The sequence below is a fragment of the Ambystoma mexicanum genome, chromosome 2p, assembly GCF_040938575.1.
Source record: "Ambystoma mexicanum isolate Mex_15411 chromosome 2p, UKY_AmexF1_1, whole genome shotgun sequence".
NCBI classification, from domain to species: Eukaryota; Metazoa; Chordata; class Amphibia; order Caudata; family Ambystomatidae; genus Ambystoma; species Ambystoma mexicanum.
The window spans coordinates 1396925698-1396939218 of record NC_090923.1 but is presented as its reverse complement, the minus strand read 5'-3'; the positions used below and the strand labels follow the sequence as shown (position 1 = coordinate 1396939218).

At 50.4% G+C, this 13521-nt stretch overlaps 1 protein-coding gene across 8 annotated transcripts in view; it reads left to right on the top strand.

Annotated features, from left to right (window-relative positions):
• Window positions 1-13521, top strand: part of CSPG5 (chondroitin sulfate proteoglycan 5) — a 267551-nt gene that overhangs the window by 65980 nt on the left and 188050 nt on the right. For all 8 annotated transcript variants that reach the window (XM_069645834.1, XM_069645840.1, XM_069645833.1 and 5 more), the window contains exon 2: window positions 2808-4422. In XM_069645834.1, coding sequence (XP_069501935.1) covers window positions 2808-4422 — 1615 coding nt within the window. The remainder of the gene's footprint in view (window positions 1-2807; window positions 4423-13521) is intronic.

The following is a 13521-nucleotide window of genomic DNA, read 5'->3' as shown; positions in this document are numbered from 1 at the left end:
CGACTCCTGTTGAACCCGGACCGATTCCTGACATCTCGTTTGGCATGGAGGGCGGTAAATCCCTCCCGCATGTTCTCCATCATGCGGTGTAACTCGCCGGGCTCATGATGAGCTGCCATGCTGCATGATGCTTCGTCTGCGCCAGTGCTGTCCTCAGTGGATTTGGATGCAGGTTTCGCAAACATATTAAAGGAGCTCTGTTTTTTACCAGCACCTTTTGTCGTAGTGTCGGCCGGAGCCACTGGTACAGAGAACAGTAGCTGTAATTATGGGGTGCTTGCCAAAGGATCCTGAGGTAGGGAGGTCCTCACTGTGGGAGAGAAGGTGAGGTAGGCCCCTAGTGCTGCTGTAAGGGGTTGGATTTGGAACTTTGGTGTTTGTATCCGTGGGCCTCAAGAGCAGGTTATGAGGTATTGCTTCTTGTGTCGTGCTGGGTAGTGGCATCTAGGGTCGTTGCAGTTTCCACTTCAGGAGGAGGATGAAGGGAACAGTGGTAGCTAGTCAACTGAGGCATTACTGGTTAGCTGAGAGCACTGAAGCTGCCTGGTGGGGCTGGACCAGTTAGGGGCTGGCACTGAATGGTTTCAGAACAAATCACTACTTTTTGTGAAAGGCTGGTGTGCGGTTGGGTGCACGGATAACACTGTGGCCTGGGTGTGCGTTTCGCTCTGAGCAGGAGCAGAGGGCCCCGGGCCGATTGCGAGGGTCACCACCTCTGGCGGGTGCTGGCGGAAGCAGTATGCAGCAGCAGTGTGTGGTGTGGTGGAGGCGCAAACCCCAGCTGGACTGCAACAGAGAACCCCAGTAGAAAAGGATAAAAGTCCTGCAAGTTGCTGGGAGAACAGATGTAGATTTGACTAGTGCCACCAATGAGTTGTCACACCTGGCTAGGGCCGGGCTAAGGGGGACAAGTGCTGTTGTCAGTGTGGCCTGAAATGCAGAAACTGAATGAGTATTAAATTAATCTGGTTCAGGGTGCTGCACAATGAGAAGTCACCAAAGGCGTTGCGCTTAACTTCTTGGTCTTTGTCCCTTCAGCTGGGCGGGGGGGGGCTCCTTATATCCCCCCCCCCCGCCTCTCCTTTGTTATGCTATTGGGGGCCAGGCCCTCTGCCCGCCCCTGATGTTTTTCTCTCATCTTTTGGTTTGTTTTGCCATGTTGCCATGGCGATTTACTGTGTAGGCGCCATGAGGCCGTCCTCCACACTGGGGGAGCCTCCTCTCCGCGCCACACCCTATGCCTAACCCTCCATGCTATCTATCATTGCATCCTGCGTGCCGGCCCGGGGCATGTGGCCTTTTATTCTCAGACCATAATTGTCTCGGGAGGATAGCTCATGCATAACGTGCTTGCCTTGGAAGCAAGACGACAGTAACACAGGTTTAATCCGCACTTTGGTGCATCATAAATAACCAATTATAAATATTATAATTATGATGGAATCTCGTCAACGTTCATGAGTAAACATGCTTTCTTTGAATGCGGGACGCAGTTCCAACAGAAGCCTAAGTTACCTCAATGGCGCAGAGGCATGCCCCCTCACTGGATTACTTACGGGCACCCCCTCCCCCCCAAACTCGCTCTATGCCGTCATGGGGCTCAGGACAGGTGAGCAAGCACGCTGGCTCGTAGGGAACTAGGATGTGGATATTGATGAGCAACGATGAAAACCGGCCTACCTGTGCTGTTTGATGTGTCCCTCCGCTCTGAACTGGAGAGTCGAACTACCCATGCTGCTTGATGTGTCCCTTCGCTCTGAACTGGAGAGTCGAACTACAATACAGAGGAAAGCCAAGGAGACAAGCCTCGAGGAGCGACGGGAATTCCTGAGCACCGCTAAAGCAATTGTTTCATCTCGTGGCACTCGCAGGCCTCTACAAGCCCACATTAAAAATGCTACAAACCTGCTAGGCCTACTTCTACCTAGGCAGCTCCTCCTCCCAAAGAGAACTGTGTGGAATTCTAGGGTTGTCACGCGGGTACATGGGGAGTGTAATTCGAAAATATAAGAGACCTTGGGCGGGCTTATTGGAGATTGAAATGCCTGGCCTCTTTTCGAGGCTGTGGTACATATCCACAAAACTCCAGTTTTATTTCTGAATTCTGAGGCTGCCACTTAGGTCACGGAACAGAGCAGGAACCCGCTGAGAGCCTCCTACGAGAAGAGCTTGCCCGCGTTTGGCAAAGTGCAGGTGCTGCGTAAAAGGCTTCAGCATTAGACACCGTGCTTAGCTAAATTCGTCTCAAGATCTCAGTAAATAAAAGGAGATATTCGGATGGCAAATAGGAAAATGCGATGTATATAACTGTACGAAAAAAAGCTGGAGATTTACTCTGGTCTCCAAGTGCTACCAATAGCAATACAAGGGGTGGGTAGATGTGCCTGGCTTTGCTGTTCTTCCCGGGCTCTCGGTCCAAGCATTTATGTACGCAATGTGACCCTATGGATTCCAAAAGTGAGTGTGGGGTGATTTTTTTTAAATTTAAAAATACACACAAGATGACACTTGCCTCCCCCAACTCGTGGGAAATTGCCTTCTTTGTCTGAATGAGAGTCAGAAAGAACATTACCATGGGGTAAGTAACTTGTTCTTCAAATGGATTGTGTCCTCCCACGTATTCCTCATCTTTGACAGACTCCCAAAGTACGTCATTGCTACTGCTTTGCTTTCTTAACTCATTAAACCCTAAAGAGTAATTCCAGGGATAAAAAGCAGAGTTGTGTTAATTTTGAGTTGTAAAGCTTTGAACGCTGGCTATATCCTAACTTTGTCCTTTCTCTGTTTCTCTCCTGTGGAATCATCAGCCACTGAGTGGAAGTCTCAGCCCACAAAGGGCACGAATGCCAGTTGGAACGAACACCTGTTGTTGAGCAACGCGGGCAGAGATGACGCAAAGAGCCCCGAGGCGCGTGGAAGGAGTCTCCTGTCTGGCCTTGAACCTGGATGGATCGGGACACAGGACGCAGGTAAAGAATCTGCGAAAGCTGAGGAGTTGCAGACAGAGACACTTGCGGACATTTCTACAATGGTCGGCGGGGCTGGAACTGATGCAATGACTCTTGCCACACTTAATGCCAACAGCTTCTCTCTTGAAGGGAGCTCCTCACAGTATTATCCCAGTGGGAATAACAAAGACAGCAGTCCAGCATCCATCGGGCCTACATCAGCCCATCACGTTGAGGCGGGGTTGGAAGTAGTGGGGGCTGTGACTCCAATGGCATGGACCGCTGACAGAGATGCCTTAGCCGTGGCATTTGGTCTCACAAAGAAAGTGGCAAGGGACACAGAGGGCGTAGAGGAGGTCGGGAGTGGAGACCCACGTGCCAGAGCTCCGGAGAGTGTGCTTACTCATCCAGACTCTGCAGGCAAGGAGTGGGGTCAGGGGGTTGCTGATGAAGGAACCACAGCACTCCCAGAACAGAGTGCTATCACTGAGCTCAAAGGCCTGGAGAGTGGCCAGGTGAACCAAGGCATCAGCCCAGATTCTGCGGAAACCGACCTTCTCTTGGGAGTCTATGATGACGTTGCCCTTTCGCCGCCAACCCCACAAGGAAAGTCTGCAGTCGAAGGGTCACAAATAGAGCAAGAAGCTGAAGTCAACTTTGATTCTGAGAAAGAGGCGCAGCCCACAGACCTGTGGACAGAGACCACCAGCAAATCTAGTGGGCAGGGGGGCCAAGAGCGCTTGGATCTAGCACTGCTTGAAAAGAAGGACCAGCCGGGCCCCTGGAAAGGGCCCACATCTCCGCCAAAGACCCTGAAACCCCCAGAACCTCCCTCAGACCCGCCTTCCCCCGATATAATTGACATCGACTACTATGACCTCTTCGACATAGATAGCCATGGCGGCACGGAAGACGTGCCCAGGTCCCAAGGGCCAGGTGGAGATGCCACTAAGAAGCTGCATGACAAAAGGCCGTCTTGGGCACTGTCTGAACTCTACGATGACTTCACGCCCTTCGACGAGTCTGACTTCTACCCAACCACCTCTTTTTATGCAGATGGCGACGAAGACGGCACTAACCCGGATGACGAAGATGAAGATGACGTCGAAGAGGTGGACGAAGGAGAGGACGAGGAAGCCACAGCCAGAGACTTGGGGGATGAGAATGGTGCCAAGCCACTGACCTTCACCCCTAAAATTCCAACCATGGCGAGGGAAGAAAAGCCCACAGGGAGGCAGCATGTGCCGCAGCACACTATCATACTGTCTGGGGCAGATATGAACCCCAAATCTCAGCCTGACGCAAACAAGGACTTAACACAGACGATGGCCGGGGGTAACGAAACAGGCAGCGAGTGCAGGACAGGCTACGTGAGGTTCAACAGCTCCTGCAGGTCTGTGTGCGACATGTACCCCATGTACTGCTACAACAGCGGCCAGTGCTACCTGGTGGACCACATTGGAGCCTTCTGCAGGTGAGCGATACACTGAGTACATGCCAGTGCGTCTGTGTCTTGGCATCTGGTTGCATGCGTGCGCAGAGACGTTTGCATCCTAGCTGTCACATTCTGCGTATCCTTGTGTTGACACGCGGAGGAAGTCTGTGTGTTCAGGTAAGCGTCACTTATCTGACCCATTTTCTGTCATCTCTTCTATATCACTGGTTCTCTCTGTAATCTCCTTATGCGCCATCATTGTCTCTTGACTTTCCATATCAATTACCATCTCAGCCGCATATCATATGCTCTGGATCTCTCCCTCCCAATGCAGTCCCTCTGTGTGTGCGCCTGACTCGTTATCTAGCTGTTGGTCAATGTGCCTCTGTCTACATGTCCCGTGCATTATATCAGCTGCCGCCGCCATTTCCCTTGGGCATGTCGACCTCGCCACGCTCGCTCCCTGCCCCTCCATTTCTTCTTTGTCTTTGTGTAGCTTCATAATGTCGCCAGTTCTCCACTCTCTTCTGAATCTAAGGCTCACTGTTCATGGGTGCAATGTAAACACACACCTGGCCATAGAGCCTGGTTTCAATGTCTTCTTTAATGCCTCGATGTACAAAATGGCTCCCTCCCTCCCTCCCTCCCTCCCTCCCTCCCTCCCTCCCTCCCTCCCTCCCTCCCTCCCTCCCTCCCTCCCTCCCTCCCTCCCTCCCTCCCTCCCTCCCTCCCTCCCTCCCTCCCTCCCTTCCTTCCTTCCTTCCTTCCTTCCTTCCTTCCTTCCTTCCTTCCTTCCTTCCTTCCTTCCTTCCTTCCTTCCTTCCTTCCTTCCTTCCTTCCTTCCTTCCTTCCTTCCTTCCTTCCTTCCTTCCTTCCTTCCTTCCTTCCTTCCTTCCTTCCTTCCTTCCTTCCTTCCTTCCTTCCTTCCTTCCTTCCTTCCTTCCTTCCTTCCTTCCTTCCTTCCTTCCTTCCTTCCTTCCTTCCTTCCTTCCTTCCTCCCTCCCTCCCTCTCTTTCCTTCCCATATTCCGGCCCTGCTTTCACTCACTGCCCCCACCGTCTTTCATTATCCTCTTCCTGCTTACGTTTCCCCCCCTACTTCCTGCCCCCCTCTTGTCCCCTCGTGCTTTCCCTTCCTTTTAATATGTCGTTATTTATTTATTGTATTCGCATCCTGCAGAGCCAATCAGGGTGCACAGGCAGGTTTTATATTGGTGAAAGCCCGTGATCTGTGCTTCCCAACTGATACCGTAAAAGCAGCCCGGCCGCCACCCCTGCGGCAGATCTGGTGTCCATGCCTCTACACTCCCCCTTATGCTCACCCTCTCCTCCTGGCCTTGCACTCAAGACCCTTCTGTGCCGTGCCACTCCCGCCCTTCCCGCCCCCGCTGCTGCGAATTTCAGAGCATGTTCAGCTTTAAGCAGCACTTACATTTGTCAAGTTTCCTCCCCGATACTCTGCTGCCCCTCGGACTCACTCACCACTAAGGACATGGAGAATGGGCCCTTTTTCCCTCTCATTTTCCATGCTGCCATTTTACTGTTGCCACTCATTCGCATTTGGGAAGGAATTCCCCCTCTCGAGCAGTTTCTCTGAAAAAAGATTGTTTACTACTAGCATCCTGCCAGCTGCCATGGGTACTAAGCAGGAGAGTTTCTTATGAATTTCCTGGGGGGGTGCTCAAATATAGGAAGTAACATCATCGGCAGTTATTTGACCCCAGTGGCACGTAGTCTCCAACTTGGTGCAAGGGGGGGGTGGGGTGGGTGACGCAGAACAGTGGAAATATTGGCTAGTATGTGCTGCATATATTAAAGTCAAGTAAGAAGGAGGTTTAACCCTCCCTTATTCAAAAAATGACGGTGTCAGTAAAACAATGACACCCCACTTGTGCTTAATAGCGTCTTACATACACCTCTTTATACTGCCTTATTGTATTCACAACACAGAAGCCGCTGTATCACACAAGCATCTAGAAAAAATATGAAGCATACAATGCATTGTTAACACAGTTTACATATCCACAAATTAGACACTCACAGACTACTAATTGGAAAATTAAAAAGGCACAGGGCAGCGATTAAATTGTGGAAATGCCGGGGGACCAGGAAATCCGGGGTAGGGGAAAGGGAGAGCTTTCTGACCTCACAGGGGTGGTCTTAGCACTTTGAAAATATGCAGGTAACATAACAATTACAGAATTACAGAATCAGGCCGGACATTCAAGCACTGCCAGTTTCCCCAAGTCACAGCTAGGCAGACACACACAGCGTCCGTGGCTCTGCAGATCGTTAAGGAGCACAGGTTGCAAACACATTTCTTTTACCTGTGGCAGAACCTTTCATATGCATGATGGAACATTCCCAACTGAAAGTGCTTGCAAAGTGCCACCTTGCAAATCTGTGATAAAGAAAGGTGCACAGATGTAGAAGTGCACCCAACCCAAAATGATTTTTAAAAATAGAGGCAAAGCAAGAGAGGTGCACAGAGGTAGAAGTACACCCAACCCAAAATGATTTTAAAAATAGAGGCAAAGCAAGAGGGGTGCACAGATGTAGAGGTACACCTAACCCAAAACGGTTTTTAAAATATAGGTAAAGCAAGAGGGGTGCACAGATGTAGAAATACACCCAACCCAAAGCAGATAGAGGCACAGTTGCAATGCAAGAGGTGTGCACAGATGCACAAATACATCCAACCCAAAAACGATTTTAGAAATTGAGGGACAGCATCTGTGCCTCGATTTCAAAAAATCGTTTTGGGTTGGGTGTACCTCTACATCTGTGCACCCCACTTGCTAAGAGGGGTGCACAGATGTAGAAGTATACCCAACCCCAAAGGATTTTTAGAAATGGAGGCACAGATGTAGAAGGGAGGGAAGGGAAAGGGGGTGTTGGGTAAATAAAATAATAGCGGTCGGGGGGAGAACAAAAAGTAGCAGGGGATAAGGAAAATTAGGTCAAAAATCTAAAAGGAAAAAAAAAGTACCTGTTGCTGCTGCTTTCCGAATGTGCTGCTCTTTGCTTCAGCTGGTGGCGTTTTGTCCCGTGTCACACACACAGGCCGTGTGCCTGCTGCTCCTCCCTTACACACAGGCGAACCGGAATCAAAACAACAGAAGCTTCCAGTGGCCCCTGAGCCCTCCCCTCCAGGACCATCCACCAATATGAGGCCTAGAGGGGAGAGCATAGTTAGAAATGTTAACTGCTTTTACCTGGGCCAGAGAGAGACATAGTATGGATGGAACAAAGGGCCGTCCATATTGCATCTCTTCTCTCCGGCCCGGGGCGGGGGGGGGGGGCTCAGCCCCGACTTCATTCACCCGCATACTTGGTACCCCTGGTGCTAAGGACATTACCTCTACGTCGCTCTTCCTCGTCACAGTACTTACCTCAAGAGAGGTCCCTCCTCCGACACCGGACCTTCTTCCATTTCTTCTTTTCTGTATAACTCCTCCCCTTTACCCACAACCCTCAGTTCAATTTTTCCTGCCTCTGGCAGGTACTTCTATTCCAGGTGTGGGACACCGTGGAATACAGTGTGCTGGCCCCCTGAGGGAACCGATTGTCTGGGCATCATTTTCCCTAAGGTGTGGCGTGCTCCCAGTCCCTTGCGGGGCTTACAACCCGGTTGAGCTTGGCAGCTCTCTCCCGAGTTGCATGCGGGGCATAGAGGCCCGGCGAGGGAGGCATCACTGCCCTGGGTCGGTCGGGCTGGTATGCAGTGATGTTATCGAATAGAAAACAAAAAATGCATTTTTAAATGAACCCAATACATCTATTAAAAAAAACGAATTTTATCAAATATATATATGTGGTTGGGAATGGGTATAGTAGTTTTATGGGTGGGGGAAAATATTAAAAAAACAGGGGGGTTTAAGGGGAGGCCCCCAAAAACATCGGGGTTATTCATTCAAAATGAATTATTTAATAAAATCACATGTAGGCAGTCGGGCCACGGGCATGGAGGTAAGGGGGATTCTGCTCCCTGCGTGGTCAGGGGTGGACGGGGCCCCAAAATCACCCTGAATTAGGCACCTGCATGGCGACCCGTTTTTGGAATGCCTCAGCATTATGGTGGGGCTGTTTTTGCTGTTTGGAAGGCTTCCAGTGGCGGGTCGGGACCGTCCCGTGTACATTAGAATTGCGGACTTGGACACTGCTTTGGCTGCCGGGTTCCCAGGGAGATAGAGTGGTTTTCTGCCCTATTGGTGGTAGTCTCTCCTGGGCCTGTTATGTGATGTCTGGCTCACACAGTGGTTTCCAGTGCCCGGTCCAGTGTGGAGGTGGAGCTCCTGGCTGCACTATGGGGCAATGCACCAGGAGCCTCAGGCACCTTGAGGTGTCCTCTTCCTCCTCTTCCACTTCCTCTGTGCGCTCTTCTCGACATTGTCATTCCGCGATGAGAAAGGGGTTGAGGCGTTTTTTCCTTGACAGGAAGGACATTCAAAGGTTGTTCCCTCTAGCTGATCATGGCCGTGGGCACAAGCGCCAGCGTTTATCCTCTTCATCATCCTCCTCTTCGGGGGCGGGGGTCTCCACCGCTGGTTCCCGTTCCTCGACAGCTGAAGCAGAGGGAAAATATCTGGACAGGGAATTGGTGGAGGAAGTGATGACTCAGGTTTGGGACAGTTTGGGATTTTCAGAGCCTTTGGTCCAGGGGATTGGGGACATCCTCACCCTTCGGCACCATAGACGTCCTCCTCGTTTGGGGTTGTCCTTGGTCTCTGACATCTGTACAAAGATCCTTCGGGAGTGGCGTGATACAAAATTACCATGGCTCGCTTTATGGCTAAGCTCTACCCATTGAAGGGTAGTGAGAAGTTCCTTCAGACAGTGTTGAGGTAGGCGATATCCTCGCTAGTCTAGTGGGTCACTCCTCTATGTCAGCTGCAGAGGTGGCAGTCTGGGTCCCAGTGGACCGTGAGGTGTTTTCTAGCTTACAGTTGGTTCGTGCTTGGGTCGCATCTGACCCTCGAGCGACTGTCTACGGCTCCTACACAGAAGGAACAGTGCTGGGTGGCTTTGAGAAGTTACAGAGAGCCGAGGAGGGGGGTGGCAGGGCTCTGTCTGTGCTTCGCTGCAGGCAGACATGCAGCAGCATATTTTTCCAGTATGGGCCCAGAGGTGCAGTGATTCATGGGCTCTGGCCGCTTTCTGTGAGTGCTATCGAGTGGATTTCCTGTCAACCCCTGTCCAAGGATGCATCGTTTGAGCTGCTGTTCCCGCTCTCTGCCCGAGAAGTTGGCAGTGTCAACGGCCCCGTCGGAATTGTTGCAGAAGGAGGCTGTTGTGCCAGTTCCTCATCCCCAGTGAGGTCTGGGGGTTTACTTGGGTGTTTTTGTCTCATCTTGGATCTCAAGGCCCTGTACTGTTTCATTCAGTAGACTTTGCAGAATGTTCTCCCAAAGTTTCACAGAGGGGACTGGCTGGCTTCCCTGGATCTCCAGGATGTCTAATACAACGTGTCTCTCCTTCCCTACTGGATGAGGTTCTACTGCTTTGCTGTGGGGACTGAGCATTTTGATTCCGAGTGCTTCCAGTTGGGTTACGTCTGGCCTCCTGGGGTTTTCCCCTAACTGGTGACTCACCTAGTGGCACATCTCTCGCCTTAGGGGCATTCAGATTTGTCCCTACCTAGACGACTGGTTGGTGTAGGCGGCTCATCAGCAGACGGTCCTGGCACATCTCTGTCTGGTTTGCCAGGCCTTGAAATACTGGGGGTTCCTGGTGAACTGGCAGAAGTCTCAGCAGGGCTTGGATTTGCACCGGATTGGGGGGAGTGTTTCTGTCGCCAGTGAGGGCCCAGCGGCTGCAGTACTTGGCAGGGTTCTCAAGAGGCCTCTTGTGTATTTCTGGTCCCTTGGGCTTGTCTTTATTTAAGTCCTCTGGTCTCTTATCTGCTGGGGTACAGGTGGGGGCGGGAAAGGGATCGAGTTCTAGAGGGTGGGTGCGCGACAAGAAAAGGATTGTTTGCTGGTCCTAATATTGCAGACGAGTTGTGCTTCACAGCTCACATCGCCTAACAGACCCGTTTGTTTGACTTTGTTCCTCCATTTTCCCAAGACAGTTGGGAGCAGAGTGACAGCTTATGTATAATATGAGGGATGCCGGCCGAGGCCTGCATGCACCGAGCAAGGGTACCACTAATAGCAGGCATGCAGATACTAGGATGGGACTGTGGGTGGGTGATCACACAGGGCCCCAGCCCCCCTTCTAAACATGTTGATGCTGTCTCCACCCCTGCACAACAGGCATTATTGTCTCGCAGACTTTCAACAGCCTCTGAACCCCGACGTTCTGGTTTCTTTCACCCTTCCTTGTAGGTTTCCCTTTCACTAACTCTAAGCATAGAACAACAGGTGCCCCGATCCTGGACTCACACCTCCGCCCCGTTCCCACCTCAACTTGTGTGTTGGGATGCATACTCGCTGCACACTGTGGAGAACACAATATCTACTGTGTTTGTATATAAAACAACACATCTATTTCAACAATAATATATTCAAAACATCAGTATTATATAGCCGCTCTCGCGTGTGTGCGGTTAGTAATGAAAACGTGCAATGTGCATTTAAAACAAAACATGTTTTAACATACATTTTCCATCGAACTCTATACAGTAGGCATGTAGGCAAAATACAATGGACCGTGAGCACTGTGCATCCCCCCTCGTGGCCAGAATAACATATCTGGTCACATATTCCTAATAATCACGTGAGGGGATGCTCGCTTGTGTTCCTTGGCTACTGAGCAAGTAGTTACTAACTCGTCACCGTGCGTCCAATTCCCTAACAGCGTCGTAATCCCTGATGCATTATAATCCAGGGCCACTCTCTCAAATAAGTGACATAGGTGTTTCGGCCTTATGATGCCAGGGGTCCACCCATCGTTCATGTCCCCAAAGCTTGACTACACGGCCTCCACCGGAGCGGGTGGATTAATTCAACGCACACGTGTCTTCACAGAAAGACGTTCAACGTGCAGGACGGTCCCGGGTACCTCAATTTGCCCACAGAGTGACAAGCCGCTACCATGCGACTGTGCAGTCAGCCCAATTCCAAGCTACGCAATCACTTGACTGACTGGATCTGGGGTGGCCATTTTCCCTTTCACGCCAGGCTTGCAGCTTGCTTGGGGGCAGGGGGCTGCCGTTGGGAGGGGAGTGGGGGGGGGGGGCACAGACCGTAAGCCTAGATGCGTGCCGTGCAGACCTCATTGGGCTTTTGGAAAGCTGCATGGGGATTTTTGTTCCCATCGGAAACACAAAGCCGTGTGTTGGCCTCCAGCCACTGCTTTCTGCAGTGACGAGGAAAACAGACCACCGATTGTTCCTCCAGAGCAAGGAAGGAAAAAACACTGTGCATCGCAAGGGGGAATGGGGTATTCCGACCGAGCGGCGCAGTGGCCATGCTTAATACACAGAAAAGAGGCACTAACAAGAAAGAGGACAGCGCGAGAAGGCGGCCACCATCAAACTGTCCACAGAGAAGGAACAGCTTTGCAAAGCTGGGAATTGTTTTTCATGCAGGTGTTGGTAAGAAATGGCTGCAAAAAATCGGATTCATGGTCTTTTTTTCCATCAAAATGTTTACTTTCTGGTTAAACGTTTAGGCCTAACCACTGACACGTGTTTTAAATCCCACCTTCTAAATGATTCCCCAAAAAAAATGGTGTGTTCATTTAAAAAATCCTATTAAACTTGTGTACATTTGTATAAAAAAAAGATTCGGAACTCCCGGGCTCCTTCATTTCTCACGTGTATGGCAGCTTCCTGGCTCCCTGAGCCTACTTGATGGGCCCAGCAATGTCAGTCTCCAAGCCCACTCTGGCTTCTGATCGAGGCATGCTCTGGGCCCATGGCATCAGAGAGCGTAGGGCGGCGTCCCACAGACAGCGGTAGGAACCGTGTGTACATGGTCTCTGGTGTCACTCTAGAGGCTGCTATTGCTTCTGTAGATGAGGGGACCCCCCTCCATTAGAGCGTCAATGGCATTTGGCATCAATGGAGGCCGAATGGTGTGCGAGCGGCTACACAAACCTCACTCTACTCTTGAAGGTAACCTAAGGGATGGGTGAAAGCACAGGATGGTCTTTTTGGAAGACGGGCCTGGCAGGGGAGGATCAGTGGAGGACCCTGTAGCAGACCTTCACCTCATCGACTGGTTTGTGCCTCAGATCCAGGGTGGGATGAGTGGCAGCAGATCAGAGGACATTGTAGCACACCAGAGGAGGAGGTGGAAGAGAGCTCGACAAAAGGTGCAGAGAAATACCCGGAACAGTCCATCGAGTACTTTGCACATGTCGGGCTGCTCCAGACCTCCTCTAAACAACCCTCTTCTTTCTACTGGGATGGTTCTTCCCTAACAGGGGGCTCCAGGTGCATCCATTTGTCAGACCTATCACCATAGACAAGCCAGGGTAGAGGAGTGGTATTTTAGTTTATTTTTAATCTACAGGTTTTAAATATAAAGCCAACATTGTTTCTTGGAGTCTGGCTGATCCACTACACAGCAAATAAATTCGAGCTGTTAGCAGTCATTCCACTCTGACAACTAAGGTTTTTTATGGGCAAACTTGTATATATGCTCGATATTTACAAAAGTTGTATTGTTAGGGTGACTTTTGTTTTTAAATAAAAAAATTAAAAAAGGAAGCAAGTACCAAACCCAGTGTGCTTTAGGTATTTAGTGATTCAGACATGCAACTCACAGAGACATGTATGGTCATTCTTATCTTCCCAAAATGCTCTTTAATATGCAAAAAAGCCAAAACCTCTTTTATATTTTATTGGTGCCACTTCACATTACCTTTGGAGTTCTTTCTAATCAATATACACAACTGTGTTAAGCGATCACTTTATATTCAAATACACGACATGCATTTTTTAGAACCGTTGCAAAAATTAGGGTTTTCCCTTCAGAAAAGTAAAGGTTAAAAATGGTGTATCATTTTACAATATTAAACACATGCCTATGCTTAAGTCAAGCACAGAGTTCCAACAGGTGGCACTAAAATGATGTTCAGAAGCAAGCAATCATTTTCCTCCCCCCCCCCACATTTCAGGGGTCTGTGGCCAGCCAAAAGGTGCAAGCATGAAATAGATGATACCATACAGAAGTTAAAATGGCGACGAGTA